Source organism: Gymnodraco acuticeps, unplaced genomic scaffold (genome assembly GCF_902827175.1).
Source record: "Gymnodraco acuticeps unplaced genomic scaffold, fGymAcu1.1, whole genome shotgun sequence".
In the NCBI taxonomy this organism is placed as follows: domain Eukaryota; kingdom Metazoa; phylum Chordata; class Actinopteri; order Perciformes; family Bathydraconidae; genus Gymnodraco; species Gymnodraco acuticeps.
In genome coordinates, this window is record NW_022992177.1 from 533,592 (window position 1) to 557,331 (window position 23,740).

At 43.7% G+C, this 23,740-nt stretch overlaps 1 protein-coding gene across 6 annotated transcripts in view; it reads right to left on the reverse strand.

The window, feature by feature from the left end:
* Nucleotides 1-23,740, reverse strand: part of reln (reelin) — a 91,790-nt gene that overhangs the window by 1,772 nt on the left and 66,278 nt on the right. The window contains exons 21-64 of one of the 6 annotated variants that reach the window (XM_034204863.1): nt 23,521-23,713; nt 22,653-22,765; nt 20,875-21,012; nt 20,517-20,703; nt 19,628-19,833; nt 19,314-19,485; nt 19,011-19,217; nt 18,650-18,885; nt 18,333-18,490; nt 18,024-18,231; nt 17,836-17,912; nt 17,205-17,363; nt 16,888-17,082; nt 15,621-15,894; nt 15,375-15,515; nt 15,105-15,282; nt 14,917-15,001; nt 14,631-14,813; nt 14,369-14,537; nt 14,124-14,229; nt 13,776-14,002; nt 13,399-13,622; nt 13,077-13,227; nt 12,699-12,957; nt 12,287-12,536; nt 11,868-12,036; nt 11,584-11,724; nt 11,122-11,299; nt 9,755-9,948; nt 9,247-9,497; nt 8,849-9,003; nt 8,527-8,741; nt 8,144-8,321; nt 6,993-7,168; nt 6,803-6,909; nt 6,469-6,711; nt 6,196-6,371; nt 6,021-6,094; nt 5,479-5,640; nt 5,201-5,358; nt 4,755-4,974; nt 4,449-4,646; nt 3,880-3,978; nt 1,957-1,962 (exon numbers count right to left, since the gene is read on the reverse strand). In XM_034204863.1, the coding sequence (XP_034060754.1) occupies nt 1,957-1,962; nt 3,880-3,978; nt 4,449-4,646; nt 4,755-4,974; nt 5,201-5,358; nt 5,479-5,640; nt 6,021-6,094; nt 6,196-6,371; nt 6,469-6,711; nt 6,803-6,909; nt 6,993-7,168; nt 8,144-8,321; nt 8,527-8,741; nt 8,849-9,003; nt 9,247-9,497; nt 9,755-9,948; nt 11,122-11,299; nt 11,584-11,724; nt 11,868-12,036; nt 12,287-12,536; nt 12,699-12,957; nt 13,077-13,227; nt 13,399-13,622; nt 13,776-14,002; nt 14,124-14,229; nt 14,369-14,537; nt 14,631-14,813; nt 14,917-15,001; nt 15,105-15,282; nt 15,375-15,515; nt 15,621-15,894; nt 16,888-17,082; nt 17,205-17,363; nt 17,836-17,912; nt 18,024-18,231; nt 18,333-18,490; nt 18,650-18,885; nt 19,011-19,217; nt 19,314-19,485; nt 19,628-19,833; nt 20,517-20,703; nt 20,875-21,012; nt 22,653-22,765; nt 23,521-23,713 (7,596 nt within the window). Of the gene's footprint in view, nt 1-1,956; nt 2,084-3,879; nt 3,979-4,448; nt 4,647-4,748; nt 4,975-5,200; nt 5,359-5,478; nt 5,641-6,020; nt 6,095-6,195; nt 6,372-6,468; nt 6,712-6,802; nt 6,910-6,992; nt 7,169-8,143; nt 8,322-8,526; nt 8,742-8,848; nt 9,004-9,246; nt 9,498-9,754; nt 9,949-11,121; nt 11,300-11,583; nt 11,725-11,867; nt 12,037-12,286; nt 12,537-12,698; nt 12,958-13,076; nt 13,228-13,398; nt 13,623-13,775; nt 14,003-14,123; nt 14,230-14,368; nt 14,538-14,630; nt 14,814-14,916; nt 15,002-15,104; nt 15,283-15,374; nt 15,516-15,620; nt 15,895-16,887; nt 17,083-17,204; nt 17,364-17,835; nt 17,913-18,023; nt 18,232-18,332; nt 18,491-18,649; nt 18,886-19,010; nt 19,218-19,313; nt 19,486-19,627; nt 19,834-20,516; nt 20,704-20,874; nt 21,013-22,652; nt 22,766-23,520; nt 23,714-23,740 lie in introns of all 6 variants that reach the window. The other 5 variants (XM_034204862.1, XM_034204860.1, XM_034204859.1 and 2 more) reach the window with 5 other exon arrangements.

Here is a 23,740-nt window from a genome sequence, read left to right on the forward strand (position 1 = left end):
AACATACTACCACAGAGGCTAAGGAGGAACTCTGACACTGAGTGTTTGAGGTCAGAGTTAACAGCCGTCACTGGGAGAAAAGAACAATTAAGTAAAGCAAGGCCATAAAAGTGCAGGGTTGTGAGCAGAGGAGGGGTGGTTTGGAAACTCTAAGAGACACAGAGAGAAGCTGCAGGAGATCGCTCTTGCTTAGCCTGTTCATTGCCTCTTCCATCCAGCAGGGCGGTGCCAGTGAGCCAGGAGAGCAGCCAGGGCAGGCAGGGGCCTCTGCGAAGCGGGGGGGTCAGGAGGGGTCGGGGAGGATACTGGGTGATGTGTGTGTGTAAGATGGTTGATGCTGTGGAGGTGAATAGGAAGGATGCTTGTGTTTGAGAGAGTGTGTGTGCACTGGGAGGGAGCTCCTGGCTCAGTCATGTTGTTGTTGTCCACAGACAGACAGACAGACAGACAGACAGCCATGAGTGAAGAAAAATGATATATGTCTATTCGTGGAGAAATGCAAGGGGCTGGATGGAGGTTAGTAAGATGAAACTCTCCCGCTATATGGGCTTTGACTTGTTATTAATGAAGAATGATGCCCTGCATGGCAACAAAAGGACTGCTTGGGCTGGAGTGTGATGAATGTTGGACCTACAACAACAGCACTCTTTTGGAGAAAGTCATTGAGTCGTGTGTTTTGGCTCATACATTTGCAACTGGGTCAAAAACACTAAAACAGTTTGCAACAACACAAACAGATATAGGTATAGTGATGGATTACATCACACATATACACACAAACACAGTACTGTTGACATTTGTACAATACTACATAAAAAATGCCTTGAGGGATTTTGTAACATTCAAAATCTACGCCATTATAAGGGTTTATTTTTCATCTGGAGATGTGTTGAATCCTTTTAAAGGATGGAATGTCATTTTTAAATTGTAAAATAAAAACAAACGCCATCACTTTTTGTGATTATTAGGGATGTAACAATACCAAAAACTCACGGTATGATAATATCGCGATAAAAAGTCCACGGTAATATATTAGGATAGTAGTATTTTAAAGTGTCAAAAATATAATAATCAGACCCTGCAATAGAATAAATCAAGTTTCACTTTAGTTTTTCAAGTAACTCAACTCTAACTCACTCACTCAGCATCATCAAGGTTATCTTTTAGGAATATGAGCATGTCCACATTTCCAGGTAGAAGCTGGGATGTTTTGGCGTTTACAATATCCCCATGTTGCTGTGGAAAAAACTCTCTTGCTTGGTACTGATGTTGCTGGGACAGAGAGATATGCTTTGGCCATGGGTGCCAGCAGTGGGTCAAACTGTGCATTGTCTCTCCACCACTTCAAAAACAATACAGTTTTTGCCAAGAAGGTGAGGCTTATTGACAGGGCGAGATATAAATATACTGTTGGTACTTGTCAATGTCTCTAGGTATGTACATGTAGCCCTGTAAATACGATGTCCTTTTGTGTTATCTGTTGTTTTATGTTCATGTTGTAACCTACTTGCTGCCATGTTGGACAGGTGTCCCTTGAAAAAGAGATCGATGATCTCAATGGGACCATCTGGTTAAATAAAGGTTTAAAAAAAATATATATAAAAAAAGAAAGAAAAGAAAATTATTTTTAAAAAATCACGGTAGATTTTGTCAGTCTCACAACGGTATTGAGACATTTATTTACCGCGATATTCGATACATCGTTACATCCCTAGTAATTATTGTATCTCTTTTAATCTGTGTGTTGGTTCATTTTGATGGTGAGCATCCACCTGCTAGTTGACCTTCCTTGTCTTTGAGTTAAAGTGAGGGCATGAAGATGGCTGGTGGTGATGAGGAGGAGGGCTGGGTGTGTCAGTGAAAGGGTGCGAGTGTGCACAGTGTATTGGGGAGAAGAATCGGGTTGGGAGGGGGGTGAGGGAGGGGGCTGCAATCAGGAAGTGGCGGATAACTTACCTCACACTACAGCCATGCCAGAGGGAGCAGAATATAGAAGAGAGCAGAGGTTAGAGTGCGAGAGGGGAGAAGCAGGAGGAGGGGACTGCTGTCTCGCAGAAAGGTCTGGGGGGGTAGGAGCCCCAGCCTGGGGAGGCAGGGGCCCGAAAGCATGGAGAAGGGAGGAGAGAGAAGAGCCATAAAGATAGTCAGAGGTTCAAGAGAGAAGAAGAGGGAGTGGGTGGGAAATAATGCAAAGCAGAAGAGTAGATGGCAGAGTGAGGAGACAGCAGGACATACCACAAATAAAGTGAAAGCGAGACATAATCAAAGGTAGAAGAGAAGATAGAGAGCAAGATATACAGCAGTAATCCATCCGTTGTATTCCAGAGTGGGGAGATGAAAAGGGGAAAAGGGAAAGAGCGAGTTTTGAGAAAGGAAAGGAGAAATCGGAGGAGGAAGTAAGGTAGGGTACGGTGCAGCACAAGCAGAGGAGGGAGCAGGACCATCAAACACGTCAGTACATTAAGCAGCAGAGAGGAGAAGCGTGTGGAGCAAAGGAAAAGATTGAGCAGGAGTAGGAGTGAGAGGGAAATATGTGAAGGAGTGGAGGAGTGGTAAACAGAGAGAAATAAACAACAGAGCAAAGTGTGAGGATCACAGTCACTCTTTTCAGCAGACACTGTTGAAACCGTGCGAGTGCGAGGAAGGAGGTGGGACAGGTCGCGACCATGGAGACCAGGGGCAGCTCAGGAGAAGCATACATGTGTATGTGTAACTTTGTATCAGCTGTACATGAAACATTAAGAGTATCTTAGGTGGTTGTTGTTGTTGTATGCAGTATTTGAAATGCACTGGGTACACATGTGAATGAACAATCAGAGGGAACATTGCTCTGATACCCACAGCAACATGCAGAAAATGCATTTGAAATGCTTTATGACTTTGTACTGTTAGGAATATGTTAGCTGACCATGTTCATGATAAATTCAGTGCCCTGCAGAAACGCCAGTTTTGCCACTTTGTTTTGAAAGTTCAACTGTTATCAAAAAAGTGAGAATGTTTACTGGTGATTCTGGTTACAGACTAAAATGCGATAAAGATGGAAAAATTGAAAGAAAGAAAGAGAAAAACAGTCAATCAGTGCAGGCAGTGTCTTAAAGGTTCATCAAATCAAATCTTAGATTATTTTTGTATTCCCTGTAGAATGAAATGCAAAATCTCTTTTGTACACAAACTTATTGTGGAAAAGAAAACAACAACAGACCCGTCAGACAATGAGCCTGTCTGACAATGCTGAATTCAAAGTGAGACAAAGTGACACGGTTATAGATGAAATGTACATGTTTGTACTGTAAAATGATTTGGTTCAGCATTTATTGTTTGGACATAATGGCCTCTAGGGGGCAGGCAGGTAAATGTGTGAATACAGTGAATACTGTGAATGGATGTGTGAATGGGTGCTTCTCATCCAATACTGTACATTTGTAAATGTGGGAATGAATGGAAACATTTTAAAGAATGTTTTAAATAATTTAAATGTTTCATATAACTATATATACGATATATCCTAGTTTTAAAACCTTTTAGACATTTCGGGTTTTGAAATCCTATATTCTTGAACCTATTTTGGAGATGCATGGGTTCTACAAGACACTGCAAATATGATGATCAGTCAGCAGGAGTTGATCTGTCGTACACACAACAGCCATCCACAAACACAACTCTCAGCAAAGCACACTGCAGTCGTTTCCTACTCTGCTTGCCTGACACCAGAAGCTGTGTCGAGTGTTTTAAACTGCTCAGAGGTTGGCTGTAATTGGTGAGCAGCATGAATGTCGATGTGCTTTCAGTATATATATGTGTATGCATGTAGTGTCACCCTGTGCTTCTGGTGGGGGCCAGTCTGGGCTGCCGGGGGCCGGCTGGGAATTGGATACTCACAGAACTACTTCCACATGGTCCAGCGCCCACTGGTCATGTCCTGCGCCGTCCTGACGTGGCTGCCACCATCGCAGCATCACCCCCTTAACTCTGGCCTCTCTGCAGACACCATGGGAAATATTGTGAAGTCAGTGGGGGTCAACAAGTATCAGATATTATATTTGTTTCAAACCAGCCTAATGAAGTAAACCATAATTATTTAAACAGTTACCTTTGACTTTATCAATAATTAATAAATCATTTGAAAAATGCTTTATACCTCAGTTAGAAACCATTATAAAAAACAACGTTAAGGCTGTGACTGAAATGTTTAAACTCTCTCATATTTCGTTTTTTTGATCGAGAACACTTTGCCAAAGTGTTAACATTCTGGAAAACAGCTGTAAGATATCTGGGCTTCGAATTGTACATTTGTAAATAAATAAATGTTATTTGATGATGATAACCCTAACAACATAAATTAATAACTTTTATAGCATGCATGAAGGATTAGAAAAGATAATTATGAAGCCATTAGTAACAACCCTCATTCGTGGTGTTTAAACTGAGTGTCTCTGCGTGTCACTCACAGTGGAATATTGTAGGAGACTCTCTGGGCCTTTATGAAGTCTTTGGGCTGGTGCTGGGCGATGACGTGCCAGCTGACTCCATTGTTGACGCTGTACTGCAGCAGCACAGCCCGGTCCACTGTGTCCGCCTGATCCAGAGCGATGTTACAGCTGTCTGTCTGTGCCACGCTGCCTATCTGCAGCACAAACATGATCTTACTGCGGGGAAACAGAGAAGAGAGAGGGTTGGAGAAAAGGAAACATTAAAGGTTGATAATACAGATCCTGGTGTGGGGTTCTGTACAGTTCTGTTGGTAGTACCTGTACCTGGCTCTAGTGAGGTCCAGTGGTTTGGTCACTGCCTGCCTCATCTTACAGCCATTGAAGTAGAGCGAGTCTCCGTGGGCATGAGGTGAGAGCTGCCCACAGCCGCTGCCCACCCCCCCGCCCTGGATCAACTGCCAGTTCTCTGTAGAAACACTGCCGGACTCAAAGTTATCCTTGATGGAGCTGGGCAGTTCGTTGCTGGAGAGGGAGCAGTCGTCGCCTGTTGAGGTAAAAGGAAGCAGAGACGAGGTGATGACATTTGATGAAATATGACAGGCCAGTTTACCAATGCCATGTTGGAACACTGTTCAAGAGATGGCCTTCAAAAAAGCTGTCTCAATCGCAAGAAAATAGCTTTACTTTGTACCAATAATCTAAACAGTACTTATAGGAAATGATGTTGTGTATCTAGCTGTGTAGATGTAATTTTTCTGTTTGCAGCCCACCATGGTATCCCTCATCACAGATGCAGACTGCTCCACTTGTACAGTAGCCGTGGCCGCTGCAGAGCCCCGGGCAGGCCTCCCCGATGTAAACATGGTCCACGCCCCAGCTCTGCCGCTCTCCTGTCCCCTCCTTCTGAATCCAGCGGAACTGGGTAGCCCTAAAAATACACAACAAGTCAGAAAAAGCTAACACTAACCACAATAAAGATTGCTGCATGGTTATTCAACTGTTTTGTTCCATTGCTAAGAATGGAAATACAATATTTGTGTGCTCCCACCCTGAGGAGACGTGGTCCGGCAGCTGGACCGTGACCCTGGTCCACGTGGAGCTGTTGACTGGACTGTAGATGGTGGACTCGTGGAACTGGAAGGGAGAGCAGCCCACGTTGTTGACTGAGGACGGGAGGCACTCTGACTGAACCAGCTGCCACGAGTCAGACCTGGAGAGAGAAAGTGAGAGAACCGACCCGTCCATGTTAAAATACATTTTGTATCTATTTCTATGAATTAAACAAATTAAACACCATCACAGAAATGAGAGCGGGAGCACTGAAAACGTTCAACAGTTTAAATGGCCAGTAGCTGGTGCAGATTCAGGCTAATGACTCGTGATATTGACTTGAGATTTAACATTGATTTTGTTATGACACCACCTTCTCCTTCTTCTCCATCTATTTTCACAATAAATGGAAAAACATTTAAAAGTTTTGGTGTCAACTATTTGCAAAGGAAAAATACACCATGACATAAAAATAAACCTGACATGAAAGGTATAACACATTTCACAGTTTGAAAGTGTTTTCCTGTAAGCCTTGCTTACCTTGCATCCTTCCTGTACTGCAGCAGGACAGAATGATGGTCCTCACAGGTGTCTGCCTCACATCCGACAACAATCTGCAACAACAGATGTACAATAAAGGGTCAAAAGCCTCCATGTACAAAACAGGAGGCAGCTTTTAATATAGCAGGTGTGTGGCTCTCTTGTAGCACTGTACCTTAAACTGTAGAACATATCCAGGCTGCACTATTAGCTCTCTAGTGGCCAGGATGTTGTGTGTCTTGTCTTGGTTCTTGTTTGGCCAGTACAGGTGGAAGGAGGGGTTTCCACAGAAGCCAGCTGTGCGCACAGCGTTAGGGTAAAAACTCCAGCTCTCCTCATGTGAAACACCCTCTGGTGGAAGGCAAAGACGAAGGAAGAGAAGATTAAATGAACTTGTTATGACTGGTGATCTTTGCATCACTGATTGTATCAACACAAACAGACTCACCATCATCAAAGGTGTCAAGCAGGGTGGGAGGGTTGATGTCTGACCCCCCCACTAAGATGTTGTCGATGGCCCACTGTGCTCTCTCCAGGCTGGGGGTGGCAAGGCCAGAGGAAATGGTAAATGGTTGCCACCAGCGAAGGCGAGTAGCATTGGTCAGAGATCGCTCCGGGAGGACGATGTAATCTCTCCTCACCGACACGTACTTCAGATAGTCCATCTCATGCAGCAGTGTCCAGGACACACCTGAGGACCAGATTTGTACAGTTTAAAAATGGATGAAATTATAAACAGAATACGATTAAAAAGAAAAAATGAATGGAAGTTGTTAGTGCACCTCCATCAGTGGAGTAGTCCAGCAGCACGCCCTCTTTACGACATGTTGGACGGTGGCACATGGTCATGTTATCTTCACTTCCAATCCTGGCCCAGTACTCCACAAACCTATCCACAAAAACACAGTTCCAAATGCACTTAGAGAAGCACTCAATGTATCAGAAAATGTCTTTCTGTGGTTGAGTACTAACTTTGCTCCGCGGAGGTCCAGGTCTGCAGTGACAGCCTGTCTGGCATCAGCTCCTCCAAAGTACAGCGCTGTCCCCTCCACCAACACCCCGCAGTCTGTGCAGGGTCTGCCGCCCTCCAGCACCTGCCACTGAGGGCCCGCAGACCCCTCCCAGTCAAAACGCTCCTTCAGGGATGCCTAAAAAAGAACAATGACACAGGTATCTGAATCAGTGAACATCTCAGACAGCTAAAGTCTGCTACTCTTTAGTTTTATAATTAGAGTATCCATTTTTTTCTTTTAACTGTGACAACCAGAGAAGGTCTTCATTTGTTGGTTTTAAACTTAATTTGGTATTAATAGGGTCTTCATTTGTTGGTTTTAAACTATTCTGTATCTCTTTTATGCATGTTTTCTATGAATCTGTTATTCCACTATGTTTATCTAATACGTTCCTTTCTTTTGTCTTCTCCTTATGTGTTAATGTTGATGTAAAGCACTTTGAATTGCCTCTGTGTCTGAAAATGTGCTATATAAATAAATGTACCTTACCTTACCTTAAAGGTGGGGTAGGTAAGTTTGAGAAACCGGCTCGAGATACACTTTTTGTTATATTCCATGGAATGTTCTTCACATCCCGATAGCAATGAATATCTTAAGTGCTTTGACAAAAAATCCATTAAAAAATGTCATCTGTGGAAGCCGTAGTACTGTAAAAAGCACGACCAATCATTTTAGCCCTTCCATCTGTGCACAAACTTATCTCGTGCCCTCATTGGTCACGTGCACGTTCGTGTGTGTTGGAGGAGGGGCTCTGTAAGGAAGTGGCAGATTTTTTCCGGTTGTGTATTTTCAAATTCTAGCGCACTCAAGCTGGTTTCTCCAAAATTACCTACCCCACCTTTGAGGTATGACATTTAGACTTTTAAAAACATATATAAAATGTCTTCACTATCTAAAACTATGTGACATTTGGTAAGTTAATTGAAAATAAATGATGTTACCAATGACTTTATTCAGAAAAAATCTACATTCTTCTTCTTACATTCATGTCTTAGCCCTTTTTAGCTTTTGAAAAATGGATTCGAGGCTAAGATATACCACAAGTGAAGGCCTCATGTTTACACTCATACATTGAATGCCTTTTAACAATCTCCATGGGAACGCTGCTACCTTCAGAGCAGTGCTGGCGTAGCAGTTTGGTCCGGTGAATCCTGGGTCACAGAGGCAGCGCTGATCCAGACAATCTCCATGTCCTCCACAGTGGACGCCACACGCTGGCCCGATGTAAAAGTTCTCCACACCCCACTGGATGTCTGAGTGCTGCTGGAAAAACCGGAACCGCACCGCTCTGGAAAAAAGACAAGATTAAGGTTAGTCAAACAACACACATACTTGTTTCCTCATTTATGAGACAATGATTTTAATAATTAAAATGACAATAATAAAATCCATCAATAATTAAGGTAAAGTATGCGTTGATGGTACAATTACATATGAAGCAGTACTGTATGTTTTGTCAGAAGCATGTGAAGGTATGAGGTAGCATGACTCACGTGTCAGCCAGGCTGTCAGGCAGCAGATAGACCGCCCTCTTCCAGCCTTCAGCAGGGAAGAAGACTGACGGCTGGGACACCTGACCTCCACAGCGGGGGTCCGCAGGAAGGCATTGGGGCACCAAGTACTTCCAGGTCACTCCAAAGTCCACTGAGTACTGGACATGAATCTGCCGGTCTGCATGACGCTCTTGCACACTACAGCCAACTGCAATCTAATTGAAAACATGGATATTAACAAAAAGAACATCACAGCAATATGTCACTTTAAGATACATTTGATACACTAATCATGCAACTCACATAAGTGAAATAAAGTTACCTTGAACTGCATGACCCAGCCCTTGTCAGGAATAATATCATGTGTGACAGCATACACCTCTCTCCCATCAGAATTGCCACACACCATCACTCCGTCTGGAGAGCTGCAGAAACGCTGCACTGAGCAATCCTCTGAGAACAACCAGTGATCGCTCACTGAGAACAAAGAAACAATTAAAAAGTTACAACACAAAGAGGCTCTTTTAAATAATAAAAACAATATCAAAACAAATCAAGTTTTATTTATATAGCACATTTATAAACGATTTTTGGTCGAGCCAAAGTGCTGTACATAAAATAAAAATAGCCTACAGTAGAGACACTTTACAGCAAATACAACAGCACAGATTATATGACATAACTGTACATTCTTTCATTGAGGCATGGATTCAGTAATACCTATAGGAGTCTCCTCCTGCTCCCCCGGCTGCCCCGTCCTCCCTGAGGTCTCGTCAGCAGCAGCTCTCTCATGGTTGGGCAGTGCCACGCCTCCAAAAGTATCAGAGATCTGCGCTCGTGGGTCAGAGCCAGCGATCAGGACGTTATCCAGAGCCCAGTCACTGTGGTCCGCTCCCTCGTGCTGAGGCTGCCACCAGCGCACACGCACCCCTTCCTGACGGGCAGCAGGGGGCAGCAGCACATTCACAAACCTGAACAACAACAAAGTCACATAAGTCCAAAATCATAAACAATGCGCCCTTTCCCGTTATTTAGTAGCTGTTGATTTATGTGTGTTTACCTGCAGAGGATATGCAGATGAAAATGATCTTTCACATCACAAATCACACTTTTCTCTTTGAGATAATGTTTTGTACGCATTGTCCTTTTTTAAAATTAGGACTAATAATGATAACTCTGTTGCATGCAGGAGGAAATATCCATGAGTCATTGGTAAAAACAATCTTACCCAGGCTTGGTGTACAGATCATAGAAGATCTCTGTCAGCAGGTGCCAGTTGATTCCTCCATTCAGACTGTACTCCAGAAGCACTCCCTGGTTACGGTTGCTTGGTGCGATCATGCAGCCGTACATGAAGTAGAACTGGACGAACTCAGCGTTGGTCAGGTTCAGGTCCACTGTCACCAGCTGACGGCTGCAACTCTGTGCACAGACACAAAGAGAAATGTAGTGCATGAGTCAAGGTCAATCTGTACCATCCTTCTAAAAACAAACACAAAAGATTTAAACATGTACATTCTTTTTATCACAAAGAACAGTTCAGTCAGAAAACGTTTAACAGCAGCATATAGTTTGAGTTTGCCGTCTAGGCTTCGGCCTCACCACTCCCTGTAAATATGTTTTACATAGAACATAGAGGAGTGATGAATAAATAACTGTCCCTTGAAGCCTACAGGTGGATGCTGGGGCGGTGGTTCGGCAGAAGATCAGCAGCGGGGCAGAAGAGTGGCAGCAGCAGCATTAACGTGATTGTATTTGGTTGGTTAAATAAGGGGGTAAGGCCACGCGTATATGTATCATTGCTGCTCGAGTTGACTGCACTAAACTAGCTCGCAGGGGCGGACTACAAATCAGCCTGGGACTCTCGACCGGCCCACCTCGGTACCGCAACTTATTACCGCTAGTAAATTGTCGACGGGGAGGGGTGCTAGTGATTTATCCGACCGGCCCACATCGTCCGACCGGCCCACTTCAGTACCGGTCCATCGGGACTTGTCCCGAACGTCCCGATGGCCAGTCCGCCCCTGCTAGCTCGCATTATCCATTACTTAGTGTTAACCAGAATAATAAAAGTGACAGAGGTACATTTTAACTTTAAGAGTTTAACAGAGCAGTAATTTATCTTGATAAAGCTTCATGCAAGACTTTTACAAGGCTGCTCCTAAGAGGTTTCTCTGGCAGTGTGTCCATCCACATGAAAACCAGCCTGTTATGACCAGTTATCCATTTATAACTCTAAGTGCCTTGGGAAAACTTAAGCTGACATAAGGGCAGAAAGCTACTTACTTATGGTCTTTTATTTAAAATATACTCAAAGTACGGTCATTCACATATCTGTCCTTTTGAACTCTCGCTGAATCATTTGTTTGTCCCATTCAATCCTCAAATGTCTGTGATTTTGAAGTTTTGGTTCTTTCAATCTCTAAATACCATGGATTAAAAGGTGGGTTGTTGCGTAGATATTATGTATGGTATTTATGTAAATGCTATTGAACACTTCATTCCATATTCATTGCATATTTCTCTTCCACCGAATCCCTGGTTGTGGAATAGTTCATAATGGAAAATGTTGTGATAAAAAAAAGGTGTATTTACCCCACTGAAGTGCAGAGCAGCTCCAGAGGCCACGGCTCCACACACAGTGCTGAGTTTCCCTCCGGTGAGAACGTGCCAGTGGGTGAGAGAGGGAGCTCGACTGAAGCTGTCCTTCAGCTGTGAGGGCAGAGCACCCACGGGCTCATCGCAGTACTCTCCCCCCCACTCTGTGTCACACCTGGGGAGGAGAGGGGAGTCAGATACAAATGTATAATAGAAAGAAAAACTCACAATCAAGTTATGATGAGATTTATTTACAAACAGATCCTTGATTCAGTAACTGTATGTGACCAAATCAATAGGTCAAACAATATCCCACCTTCAAATAAGCAACATGGCCACAAAGTAATGCATAGATTAAGAAAATAATGTACTGTAATTACAAAGGTGTATTTCACTCGAACCCCTTGTAGCTCATAATGAGAAGTAGACATATACATGCGTGAGGTTGCCATTACTTACACACAGGAGCTCTGTTGGCAGCGTCCGTGTCCAGAGCACATATCAGGGCAGCCATCTCCAATATAGAGATTATCCATCGCCCAGGTCTGCTGCTTGTCAAAGGGAGCCTGCTGGAACCACCGGAACCTCGTGGCTGGAGACCTAAAGGCATAGATACAAGTGTTAGATACATCTCACAGGTTAAGTTTAAATAAATAATGTTCAGTATCAAATATTTAAATTGCTGACATGGCACTTTATGCTTATGACATAAGCATATGAGTCATGTTCGGGGCAGTGCTGACCTGGCATACGATGGGATAGGCAGGGTAATACGGCCCCACTTGTTGTAAGTGTCAGAGACCAGCAGCCTCTGCAGGGTGTAGGAGGTGCAGTCGGGGCTCGTAGGCAGACAGTCTCTGATCAGAGGCTGCCAGGTCAGACCCAGATCCAGAGAGTACTCCAACTCTACGGCTGCGGAGTAAGAAGAGGAACACAATCGTCAATTTCATGTATATTCAGGAAACTGCATTAAAAAATTCAATCATAAAGACAGCCTAAAAATGAAAAATAGGATATCAGACCTTTTTAACATGTTCATTACACATTTAATAAGTTGTGAATATGCTTTGCAGATTAATCAATAATGAATGTATACTTCAGTTGCAGCCTTATTCAGAATTGACTTAAACAAATAATTATTGTTATGTTTCTTATTGCTTACAGTAGCAGGAGTTGGTGACAGAGCAGGAAGCGGAAAAGTCAAACTGGATGAAGGCGTCTTGACCCAAACTGATGTCAGTGGTTACAGCATAGCGAGTGTTGGACTTCTCTATGAATGCGAAAGCAGGCCCATCAGAGCCACAGACAGGCATCCGGGTTCCTCCCGGGTGGAGCAGCCATGAGCGCCCGTCGATTGAGGAGAAATCATCCTCCAAAGGTCCCCAGCCACTGGCACTGCCCCCTACTACCACCTTTGGGACAAAAGATACAAGTTGTATGGTCAATTTGTAAGGGGGACGAACAAAAGGAAGGTTTTAGATGGATAACATCAAAGATGATTAGATGATTCACTGGAAATGACTTGATTGATTGATGGAAGGATGGATGACTGGATGGATCCTCACTTACTGTACCTGGTCAATGACCCATGGGCTGAAAAAGTGTCCATTTTCAGAAGGCTGCCACCAGCGGAGGCGAGTGGAGGATGTGCGGGCGCGCAGCGGGATCTCCAGGGCAACCAGGCGAGCTTGATTGCTGTTGTTGCTGAAGAGGAATTCCTGCAGGAGGCCCCAGGTAAGACCCCCGTCCACAGAGAACTGCAGCAGGACTGGCTGAGAGCGAGGGTCAGGAGCCGCCTTACCACAGCCAAGACGCAGGAAGAACTGAACAAACCTGCAGGGTACAGCCATTAACACATGATATTATCACTATAGACTGGAGTTTAAACTACAAAGAAACATTGTTGTATGGTTTATTAGTGAGGTATGTTGTTTGTGTGACTGTAGCTATACCTGGCATTGGACAGATCCATGTCATTGGTGACCAACATGCGTAGGCCGTCTTCACTGAAGAAGAGATGGTTTCCGCTCGACATGATACCGCACTTCCTGGATGGCTTACCACCGCTCAATAGTCTGAAACGCTGAGCATCTATAGCGCCACCTAAAGACACAAGGACACACACAAACACACACATAGAAAGCAACAAAACATTAAGCACAAAATAGTAAATCCTCCATATGCTGTATTAACACATCAGGATAATTGTAGTCCAAATAGGACCAATTTAATGAATTATTAAATGATTTATTTTGTGTCTGTAAGTTGGTGTACCTTCAAAGTCTTCCTTAAGGAAGTCAGGGTGGGGGGTGTCAGGCACAGAGCAGTCGGGTCCAGAGAAGCCGGGATCACACACACAGTGGCTGCCACCCACACAAGCCCCGTGACCATTACACATGTCCTGACACTGAGGGCCAATGTAGATGTTGTCTAACGCCCATGTTGGAGGAGAAGAACCAGTTGAAAAGAAACCCTGATACCAACGGAACCTCACAGACCTGAAGAGAGGACAAAATTCAGGGATTAGAAAGAGAAAAGCATAAACTGATAATATGAACAAATATTGTCTTGAAAGCATATAATACAATTGGAGAAGGTTTTCCCTTGTGTACATTTATGCATCTGTACAGGATGTATTCATGTGTCCTTACCCGCAGAGGCGAAGCTTGCCAAAGTGAATTACCTCCCTCCTCCAGCCCTGTGTTGTTCCAGGGAAATAGACGCTGGCAGGGTGGAGCTCTGTGGAGCACAGTGAGGAGGGCTGGGACCCTCCGGCACACAGGGGCACCAAAAGGTGCCAGGTGGCACCAAAGTCCCGTGAGAACTCCAGACGCACCGGGTTAGAGGAGGAGCTGTCAGCTGTGCAGCCCACATTAATCTGGGGAGACATAAACATACACCACATCAGTGAAGATGGCAAGCCATGATTTATGTTTTGAATGAGTAAGTGTTATTATTGATGCTTTGGAGAAGAAGTCATCAAGGCTGGGCTTGTTTACCTCAAACTGGATGATAGTGTTCTCGTTCACGTCAATGTCCCTGGTGGTGATGGAGTGCTCTCCAAGCTCGCTGGAGACAAACACCATGGCTGACTCATCCTCCTCCCTTCACACAAACACAAAGATTGATCAAAAGTATCAATATCTTTTTGCAAGTTTTATCACCTTTGACTTAATAGATGATACAACAATAGAGATATTTTCAAGACACCGTCATTGTCATCATTCAGAACTGTTTTTCTTACATTCCAGTCTTCTGGTAGGGGCAGTAGAGGCCAGTGTTTCCCCCGGGGAAGAACAGCCAGTTGGATTCATTGGGGCCGTCCTCAAAGCTGTCGATCACCACCGGAGGGTTGTGTAACGAGCTGCCGTCAATGATGAGATCATCTATGACCCAAACCTCCTCCTTCTTACCTGAAGGGGATACAATTGGGGAGATTGTTGCACACTGTTTCTGGGATGATGAAAAATGTATGCAAAAAGTTAATGCAGATTGCGTCCACTCACCGCTGTTGTAAGGCTGCCAGAGTCTGAAGCGTGTGGCGTTGGTCTGAGCGCTGGCTGGCAGCGGCAGGTGGAGGAACAGAGTGTCAGTTGAAGCTGGGAAGTAAAACTCGTCCAGCATCAGCCAGCTGATTCCTCCGTTCACAGAGTACTGCAGGAGTATTGAATGGGAGCGCTCCGGGACACCTAGAAAAAGCCCACAACTGTTATGACAACATCCTGAGAAGAAACAATATCATAAATATCAAAAATACAGTTTAACAAAGAAGAAACAAGTAATATATGTTACCTTTAGTGATGAATTTAAAGGAGAACTGGATGTAGAGAGTGTTGGCGCAGTCTAGATCTCGTGACACTATCATTCGCAGACCATCCTGCAAACAGACAGAAAGGATTGCATTGATAAAATGTCAAGGTCATTTAACAACATTATTATTTCTCTGTATGTTTTTTCCACATGCTGTTTAGGACCCATACCCCTTTGAAGATAAGGGCAGTGCCAGATTTGAGAGGCTCTCCGCTCAGGGTTCCCCTCTCTGCTCCGTACACCTCGGGCCACGTCTCCTGCTGCAGGTTCTCATTAAAGTCCTCTCTCAGTACAGATGGCAGGGGGGCCAAAGGCACACAGTGGGCACCTCCATAACCCTTGTCACAACTGTGTGAACATGGGGCAAGGTTAGGTAACATCTAGGCAGAATATAACTGTTAATATGACTAAAGCTGTGCATAAAAACATGTTTTACTTACATGCAGCGTCCATTGTCACAGAGACCATGTCCAGAGCACATCCAGGGGCAGCCAGGGGCGAGTAACAAGTTATCTAAAGCCCATCCTTCTGCTCCTGGGGTGAAATGGGTTTGGATCCAACGGAAACGAGTTCTGGGGGAACTAAAGCATTCAGAAGAATTTCGTAAAGAAAAGCGTGTGCACCTTCAGACGATAAACCCATTTTTGTTTTACTATTTACGGTTAATTAAGTAAAAAAACACATACTTAGCGGCACTGGGCAGATAGACGGTGATCCTTCTCCAGTGTTTGTACTGGGTGGAGGTATAGATGGAGCTCTGAGTATAGCCAGCGCAGCCAATGGCAGGAGGCACACACTCCGGGGTGATGAGGGCCCAGTGATGGCCGCAGTCTGTGGAGTACTCCAGTCGCACACCATGAGAGAAGGAGGTGGACTTACTGCAGCCCATACTCAGCTCAAACTGCAGGAAGGACGATCCTGAAACCTCAAAGTCCCAGCTCTCTGCATATCTTGGTTTCTCTGCAGACAAAATGTCAAATCAACGTCACATTTTTGGTTTTAACGTTATCCTGATTCTAGTAATCACACTATATTACAATGTTTTAACTTTTGACAGCGCCTTGAAACAATTCGGTTGTCTAGGTCTGCTTGGATTAGAAAGTTCGGTTCAGCCAAAGTTGTTTATCCCTAACTGTGCTGAAATAGGATCTGAGTTATTTGAGATAAGTCGGTCATAAAAAATGCATGTTACCAATTTTCTATGTCATATTAAATACAACTTTACAACCAAAACACAAAGTCCAATTGCAAATAAAGCCTTGGAAATCTGGCTGTGCTTGTTTTACAGCGCATATAAGAATCTCCTTGAAGTCAATAAGAGCTTTATGTGTTTACACAGGGACACCGGAGCTTTATATTTACCGAATTGATTTTGCTTTGCAGTCTTAATTAATGGCCCCTGTTGTAATGCAATTCTTGTGCAAAGTAAATCTGCTCAAAGCCTGATGCAAGCATAAATATCTGGCAGGATTTTCATTCAGGTTTGCTCTCATTAATAATGCAGGACCCACGGTGCCACAGTGAACGGGTGATTCAATTTCTGCTTTTTGTGTGGGTAACACTGTGATGTCAATGTACAGCCATCTATGTGGTTTGTTGAGTATGTGCATATATGTGTTGGTTAACTAGATGTGCTTATGCATGGATGTTTTATATGTTTTATTTATAACTCATCGTGCAACTGTCCAGCTGATTTGCAGCAACATCCTGCTTCACATTCCCTACAATACATTCAGACTGTAATTCACTCATTACAAAATGAAGCTTTACTGAAGCAGCTTGGTGTTAAGTGTCTTACTCAGTGGCCACTTAACAGTGTTCATTGAGGAAGTGACTTCTTCACTTTGCATGCAGACACTTACTAAGCAAGTCTAAGAAATTCAACTGATATACCTGTAGTCAAATACTTAAAATGTTGTTGGTATTGTATGGTAATGTGTTTGTGTCACTCACTATCAATGGCCTCGGAGTTGAAAGTAAGTGCCGTGTCCAGAGACAAACAGTCCACAGTCACCTCCCCTCCCTGAATGCGGTACCAGTTGTGCCTCAGAGGCGTCGTGCCGTCAAACTTGTCATGGAAACCTGTTCTTGAGCTGTCGTTCATACCAATAAAGACATCGTCTAAAGCCCACTGGGCCGAGTGTTTTCCTACAAGGATGGAGAGAAATAAATACAAATGGAAAAACCAAAATTGTGCTTTAATATCAAAAAACATATTGCATTTCTTCAGTGCTTTTCTGTAGTGTTGTGCATATTAATAATGGACTTACCTTGCTGTGGCTGCCACCACCGAAATACTGTGTAGGGAGTTTTGGCTGCAGATGGCAGCTCGATGGTCACCACTTGCGGCTCCAGGAAGGAACTGAAGTCAAGCTCCCTGACAAACTGCCACTGGACACCATTGTTGGTAGAGAACTGGATAATGACACCTTGAATCACAGAACACAGAATGGATATATAGTTAAGATGGGAAATCATTGTCATAAATGCAGAACTAAGTCAATTAAGTACATGAAACAATACAATATAATGCAATACAAATCAAATAACCAGAAGCCCTGATTATTACAGATAAGCTGTTTAGGAGGCTGGCAGTGTTTTATCTGACATTGGTCAACGGTCAGACTGAGCCTTCAGCACTGCTGTGGGCTAGAGATCCACAATCTGCTGACTGGTGAAGAAAATTGACCCGACAACAGTAGACTTTGATTCTCCATTAGAAAAACCACCACACAGTCTTGGCTGGATCACAGGATGGATCAAAGACAGAGTAGTGAAGAAACAGATGGAGACAAGCCAGAGGTGAACAGATCAGATTTGTAGCTGCTCGCTTCTGACTGCACTGTTAAGAACAGCCACATGAATGCAGCAGAGGGCCTCAACACAGGGTGTGATAACTACCTTCGTTTCGGGAGCGAGGCCGGGTGCAAGTAGGACCCAAACTCTTGCTGCCAATTCGGATGTAGAATTGCACCAACCTGTGTGTAAACAGCAACAACAACATTTAAATTCCACACTAAACAAACCACCAATTCAACTGGTTTCCTGTGCTTACAGATCAAAAGCTTACAGGTGTGTGTTTGACTCACCGTGTGTTAGTTGTGTCTAGAGGCACTGTACGCGCTTCCCTCCTCCCAGGGCTACTGAAGTAAAGAGCTTTGCCCTCTCCAATGGTGCCACAGCCGCCTCCGATCTGTCCCCCACTTAGACTCTGCCAGAGTGGGCTCAGCTTCCCCTCAAAGCCCTCTGTCAGCTCTGTGGGACTGGCTACAGCTGGGACACAACTATCCTGCTCCACTGTGGGGGGAAACAGGCAATCACAAGGTATAACACATCAGGAACATATTTGTTATTGTTTAGTGCTTTGTTATTTTTCCTTTCCTTCCTCAGTTTTGTACCTGTGTATCCCATATCACAGAAGCAGACTCCAGAGATGCAATCACCATGCCCCCCACAGTGGTTTGGACATGGCTCAGAGATGTAGACCCCATCCAGGGCGAAAGGAGGGGCATCTCTGTACATGCTGCTCTCCTGGAACCAACGAAACCTGGTTTTACTGGGAAAAATGAGTGGAAGCAAATTAGGGAATGAGAAACAGCAGGCATTTCTTTTTATACCATTTCTGCTATAACTGCATATTCCACATCTAAAGAAAATGAATAAAATCACAGTTACATCTTTGCACATTGAATTGCATGCCTGTTACCATAGCTACCTGGCAGCAACATTGCGTGGTACGACCACAGTAACCCTGCTCCACTGTTCGTAGTCTCCAGTGTTGTAGACTGTGGGCTCTCTCAGCTCACGGCCGCTCCCCTCACAGATGCCTGCCCCAGGGGTTCCTGGGTAACATCCCTCTATCACCAACGCCCAGGTACGGCCGGCATCATGAGAGTACTGCAGCATGACTGGAGCAGACACGCTAAAGTCTGACTCACAGCCTATGTTCAACTTGTAGGGGAAAGAGCAGATAGAAAATAAAGGTGAGCTTATTCTGATTAAGTTTGCCTGCTTGTATTTAAAGTGACATCTTTAAAATACTTGCTGACTTTCTAATTTTAACTCGTTCCATATACCTTAAACTGAAGGGTATATCCAGGGCGCAGGGCAAGGTCTCTGGTGACGGCCACCCTGTCCCCATCGGAGCGTCCAAACACCATGGCAGAGGGCGTTGAGGCACAGAAGCTGTCGTTGCTCTCCTTAACCATGCCTTCATTACCCAGCATCAGCCACACACTCATCTGGTTCAGAGGGTAGTCGAATGCTGGCTTTTCGTAAAAGTTCTATAGAGACAGAAACATTTATTTTAGTGTTTTGTTTCAACAGGTAAAAGCACTATTCTTCATATGATAAGTGGATATACTTTAGAGATTCCTGACCTGTGGTAGAGTTGGATTGGCCATGGGGATGATGTGTTTCTCCCTCTCTGATAAAATGATCACATCATCAATAGCCCACTGGTCATAACCGTCCCCAGAGTGAAGAGGCTGCCACCAGCGAAACCTTGTGGAGGGGGTCTTAGAGGCCAAGGGAAGCTCATAGTGGACAAAGCTGGGAATGAAAGAAGAGGCAGGTTATGTATATCATTCAATACTCTTTTCCCATACTGAATACAAAAACAGTAAAAGCAGATATCTTGATTGGTAAAGATGAGAAATATAAATGTCTTCTTCTTCAACGCGGGATCTCTCACCGAGGCTTAGTGAAGTCAGTGAAGTACATCTCAGCGATGAGGCCCCAGCTGATGCCTCCATCGTTGCTGTACTGCAGCAGCACTCCTTCCTCCCGGCTGTCGGCCTGGTTACACTCCGACCAGTCTCCACCCACCCGCAGGTAGAACTGCACGAACTCTGCCCATTCAGTGTCCAGGTCCCAGCTCAGCAGCTGCCTCAGCCCGGCCTGACAACAACAGGAATGTTACGTACATGCATATTGAGGGAGGGACAGTCAACAACATGTATAAGCTTGACAACTTACTTTTAGGTGCGTTATCGTTTACATCCATTGGTCAAATCAAATCAAATTTTTTTTATTTATAAAGCACATTTATAAACGATTTTTGGTCGAGCCAAAGTGCTGTACATGTAATAAAAGTACACTACAATAACATTGTGAAAAAAAAAGGAAGAAAAAAAAGTTGTTTTTTGGTTGGAGTTTATACAGAGGTCAAAGGTCAGCAGTATTTGACAGGAAAACAAGACAGTAGTTAAAGATTGCATTATGTTGCTCTGCCAAGTTTGCACAATAACAAAGTATTTATCTTAATAACACAACATGTTCTAACCTTTGTAATCTGGATCTGGGTTTGCACCAAAACACATTTGGATAATTATAGGATTTATGGCCCTGATCTTTTTTAAGTAAGTGCTGTAGTTTTTGTAAAGATATGATGAAGTGTTGCAATGTTAAGAAATTGCTTTTTAAAGTCTTTGATATGCATGTGGATCTGGATGTTGAACCAAAACATTTTCACTTGTTAATCTGCATACTGACAAACTTTACTTCAATCTGTTGACTTAACAACTAACAGAAAGACAAAGGACAAAAAAACATGACATTCAACAGATTTATAGTTGTTTTACCTTGCTGAAGTACAGGGACGATCCAGATGAGACCACCCCACAGCCCATGTCAGGGGTGACCACCTCCCCACCAATCACCTCCTGCCATGTGGCCAGCATTGCATCCTGGGACTCAAAGTCAGAGAGTACACTGGAGGAGAGGAGGGAGGAGGGCTGGCAGTCTGTTCCAGAGAAACCATCATCACACCTACAAGAAAAGACAGTGGCTGAACCTCCTATCCCACAAACATGTATCAAAAGATAAGAGTGTGTGTTTGTGTTTGTGTGTGTGTGTGTGTGTGTGTGTGTGTGTGTGTGTGTGTGTGTGTGTGTGTGTGTGTGTGTGTGTGTGTATGCTTGTGTTTGTGTGAAAGCTGACCTGCAGTGTCCATGGTCACACCAGCCATGTCCGTGACACATGTGTGGACACTGCTGTCCGATGTAGATGTCGTCCAGGGCCCACTCGTCCTGCTCTCCATAGTAGTTCTGAATCCAGCGGAAGCGTGTGGCACTGGACCTGAACACACACACACACACACACACACACACACACACACACACACACACACACACACACACACACACACACACACACACACACACACACACACACACACACACACACACACACACACACACACAAACAAACTGTTTAATAACATGAATAATAATTAAGCTGGACAAAGTGTGTACATACAGTAGATGGAAGAGAAACTGCTGTACTGTAACTTAGAGCTAAATGAAACTGATACCAAAAGTAATATAATGATAAAAATGCATTACATGATGAAATAGGGAAACAGTATTTGCTGACATGTCAACCACATCATCATGTTATAATCACTTAACTACTTCTCTACTGGAGATTTGTGGATTTAGTCTCCTGGCAGTTAAAGATTATTCTTATCAAATGCGTTGATTTCTATTTCCTGTGTGTGTGTGTGTGTGTGTGTGTGTGTGTGTGTGTGTGTGTGTGTGTGTGTGTGTGTGTGTGTGTGTGTGTGTGTGTGTGTGTGTGTGTGTGTGTGTGTGTGTGTGTGTGTGTGTGTGTGCGCGCGTGGGTTCTGCTGCTGTGTGAAATGAAGGTCAGCAATATCGTCATCACATCATCTCAGTTTAAGGTAGGCTGAGGATGTGTCTGCAGTGGGGGTGCATGCTTGTACATGCTCGCAGTTCGGTGCAAGTACAGTACAGTGATGACAGATGAATGTAGAAGTGTAGATAGTCAGGTTTAATGGGGGTTTTATAGCGGGAAGGTTTCTTGGCCTGCTGCTTCGTGACCTATATCAGACCATCGCCTAATCAAAACTGGCTGCGTCTGTTTTATTATCATTTACTGCTATGACCCCGTGACCTCCCATCACACCCTGCAGGGGATTAGACCGACTTTATTTAGAAGCCGTGTGGCAGTATGACATGAAGGTGGAGGTCACAGTGATCCGTGTGGAAGGTTTATGTGATTGTTTGAGTTGATCTATGTGTGAGGCGAGGCTGTAACAGTACATGTATTTCTCAGGAACTGTTCAGTACAGGATGACTGTTTCAGTATAGGACTTTTTTCATTTCTGTTCGCCTTTTAATAACTGAATTATTACAGTGCTATTATCGTTATGCAATGTGATTACAGTATTGGCACATGAAGAACACACAGTATTACAGCACAGACTGTTTTTTTTGTGATTTAAGATTACATAAAGTTTGACCAGATGTTAATATTTGTGTGGTTAAGTATCTAAATAATTGAAAGGACCATTTGCCCAAAAATATATCCAAGACCCTAAAAATGTATGTCTTTGTCAGGGGATTGATAGGAAAAGTATAATTATGTGATTTCTTTCTGAAAAGTGCATATAATAAATGTTGAAAATGACTGTGAACAAAGCACGCCAAACCTTTTTAAAGCATCACTTGAAATTCTTGGTGCATATGAACAAACATTTGTATGGAGATGTGTGTCTATGTGTGTGGACATGTAGACATTTACAATAATAGGTGTAGACGCACTATAGTGTCCTCTGTTTTAACTTTACACAGTCAGTAAACACTGTATCTCAGGTGCATTGTGCTTGTTAACTACAAAAGACAACATAAAAGATCATCCAGAGGGCACTTTGTGAATCTTTTTTTCTATCTACTGTACAGATGATAGCTTCTTACCACGTCTTCTGAGGCAGAGACAGAGTGATGCGTCTCCAGTCTTTGAACTCTGATGGGTGGTAGACACTGGGAGCTGTAAACTCAGAGCAGCTGGGCATGCCAGGCAGACAGGCCTAGGTAAAAAAACAACATTTTATTGCAATATACTTTTGTATAGGGCTAAAAGGCATTACCTAATGTTGTTACATAGAAGATATTATTGCAGATTTTGCTTAGTTATACAATTCTTCAAAAACAGCCTGATATTCTGATGAACCACCCTGAGGCTACTTCAGCCCCACAGTGTATGCTCATAAAAGGCATTATAGTGTCTCTGACCTTGAACAATGAAACACAAGCCCAGATTAAAAGTACAGGACATTCAGAGAGTTACATTCTGCACTTGCCAGGTGACAGCAGTTTCATGCACATGGGAAAATGAGAGGAAATTCACTGATGGAGGACTCATTACGCCCTATTCAATTCCAAAAGCAATAACAATCTTGGCAGATACTTTGGTGCCTTATGAATATTTATGAGCCAGTTGTGATCACAGAAAATCTATGTTGAATTATGGAAAGATAATCTGCTTTCTGATTCAAGTATTGCCATGTATTTGCTAATAGTAGGATGATAAAAAGTAATTGCGATAATTTCTCATCTGAAACAAAGTGCCACGTTTAAATATATTTATATATTATTAGAGAGCCTGTAATGAGTAAATCAATATTCATGATCATGAATTAATGATATGTTTCCTTGTCTTTCCAGGAGGACTTCCACAAGTTTAAGTCCTAAATAAAGGCGGAAGACGGGCTGTTAAAACAAAAGGGATCAGTATTAACAATCAACATGGAAACAAATGTGAAAATGTATCATGCCCCCTCACCTCTTTGACCAGGTGCCAGGTGAGGCCGTGATTGGTGGAGAACTCCAGGCGGACCTGAGTGTCAATGTGAGGGGAGGGCTCGCGGCCGCAGCCCATAGCCAGTGAGAACTGAAGACTGTAGGATGCTCCAATCTGCATCGACTGAGTTTCCACGTAACGAATACTGGAGCCAGGGCTGGGCTCCCCAGAAAAACTAGAAGAAAAAGAAATAAAGTCATAC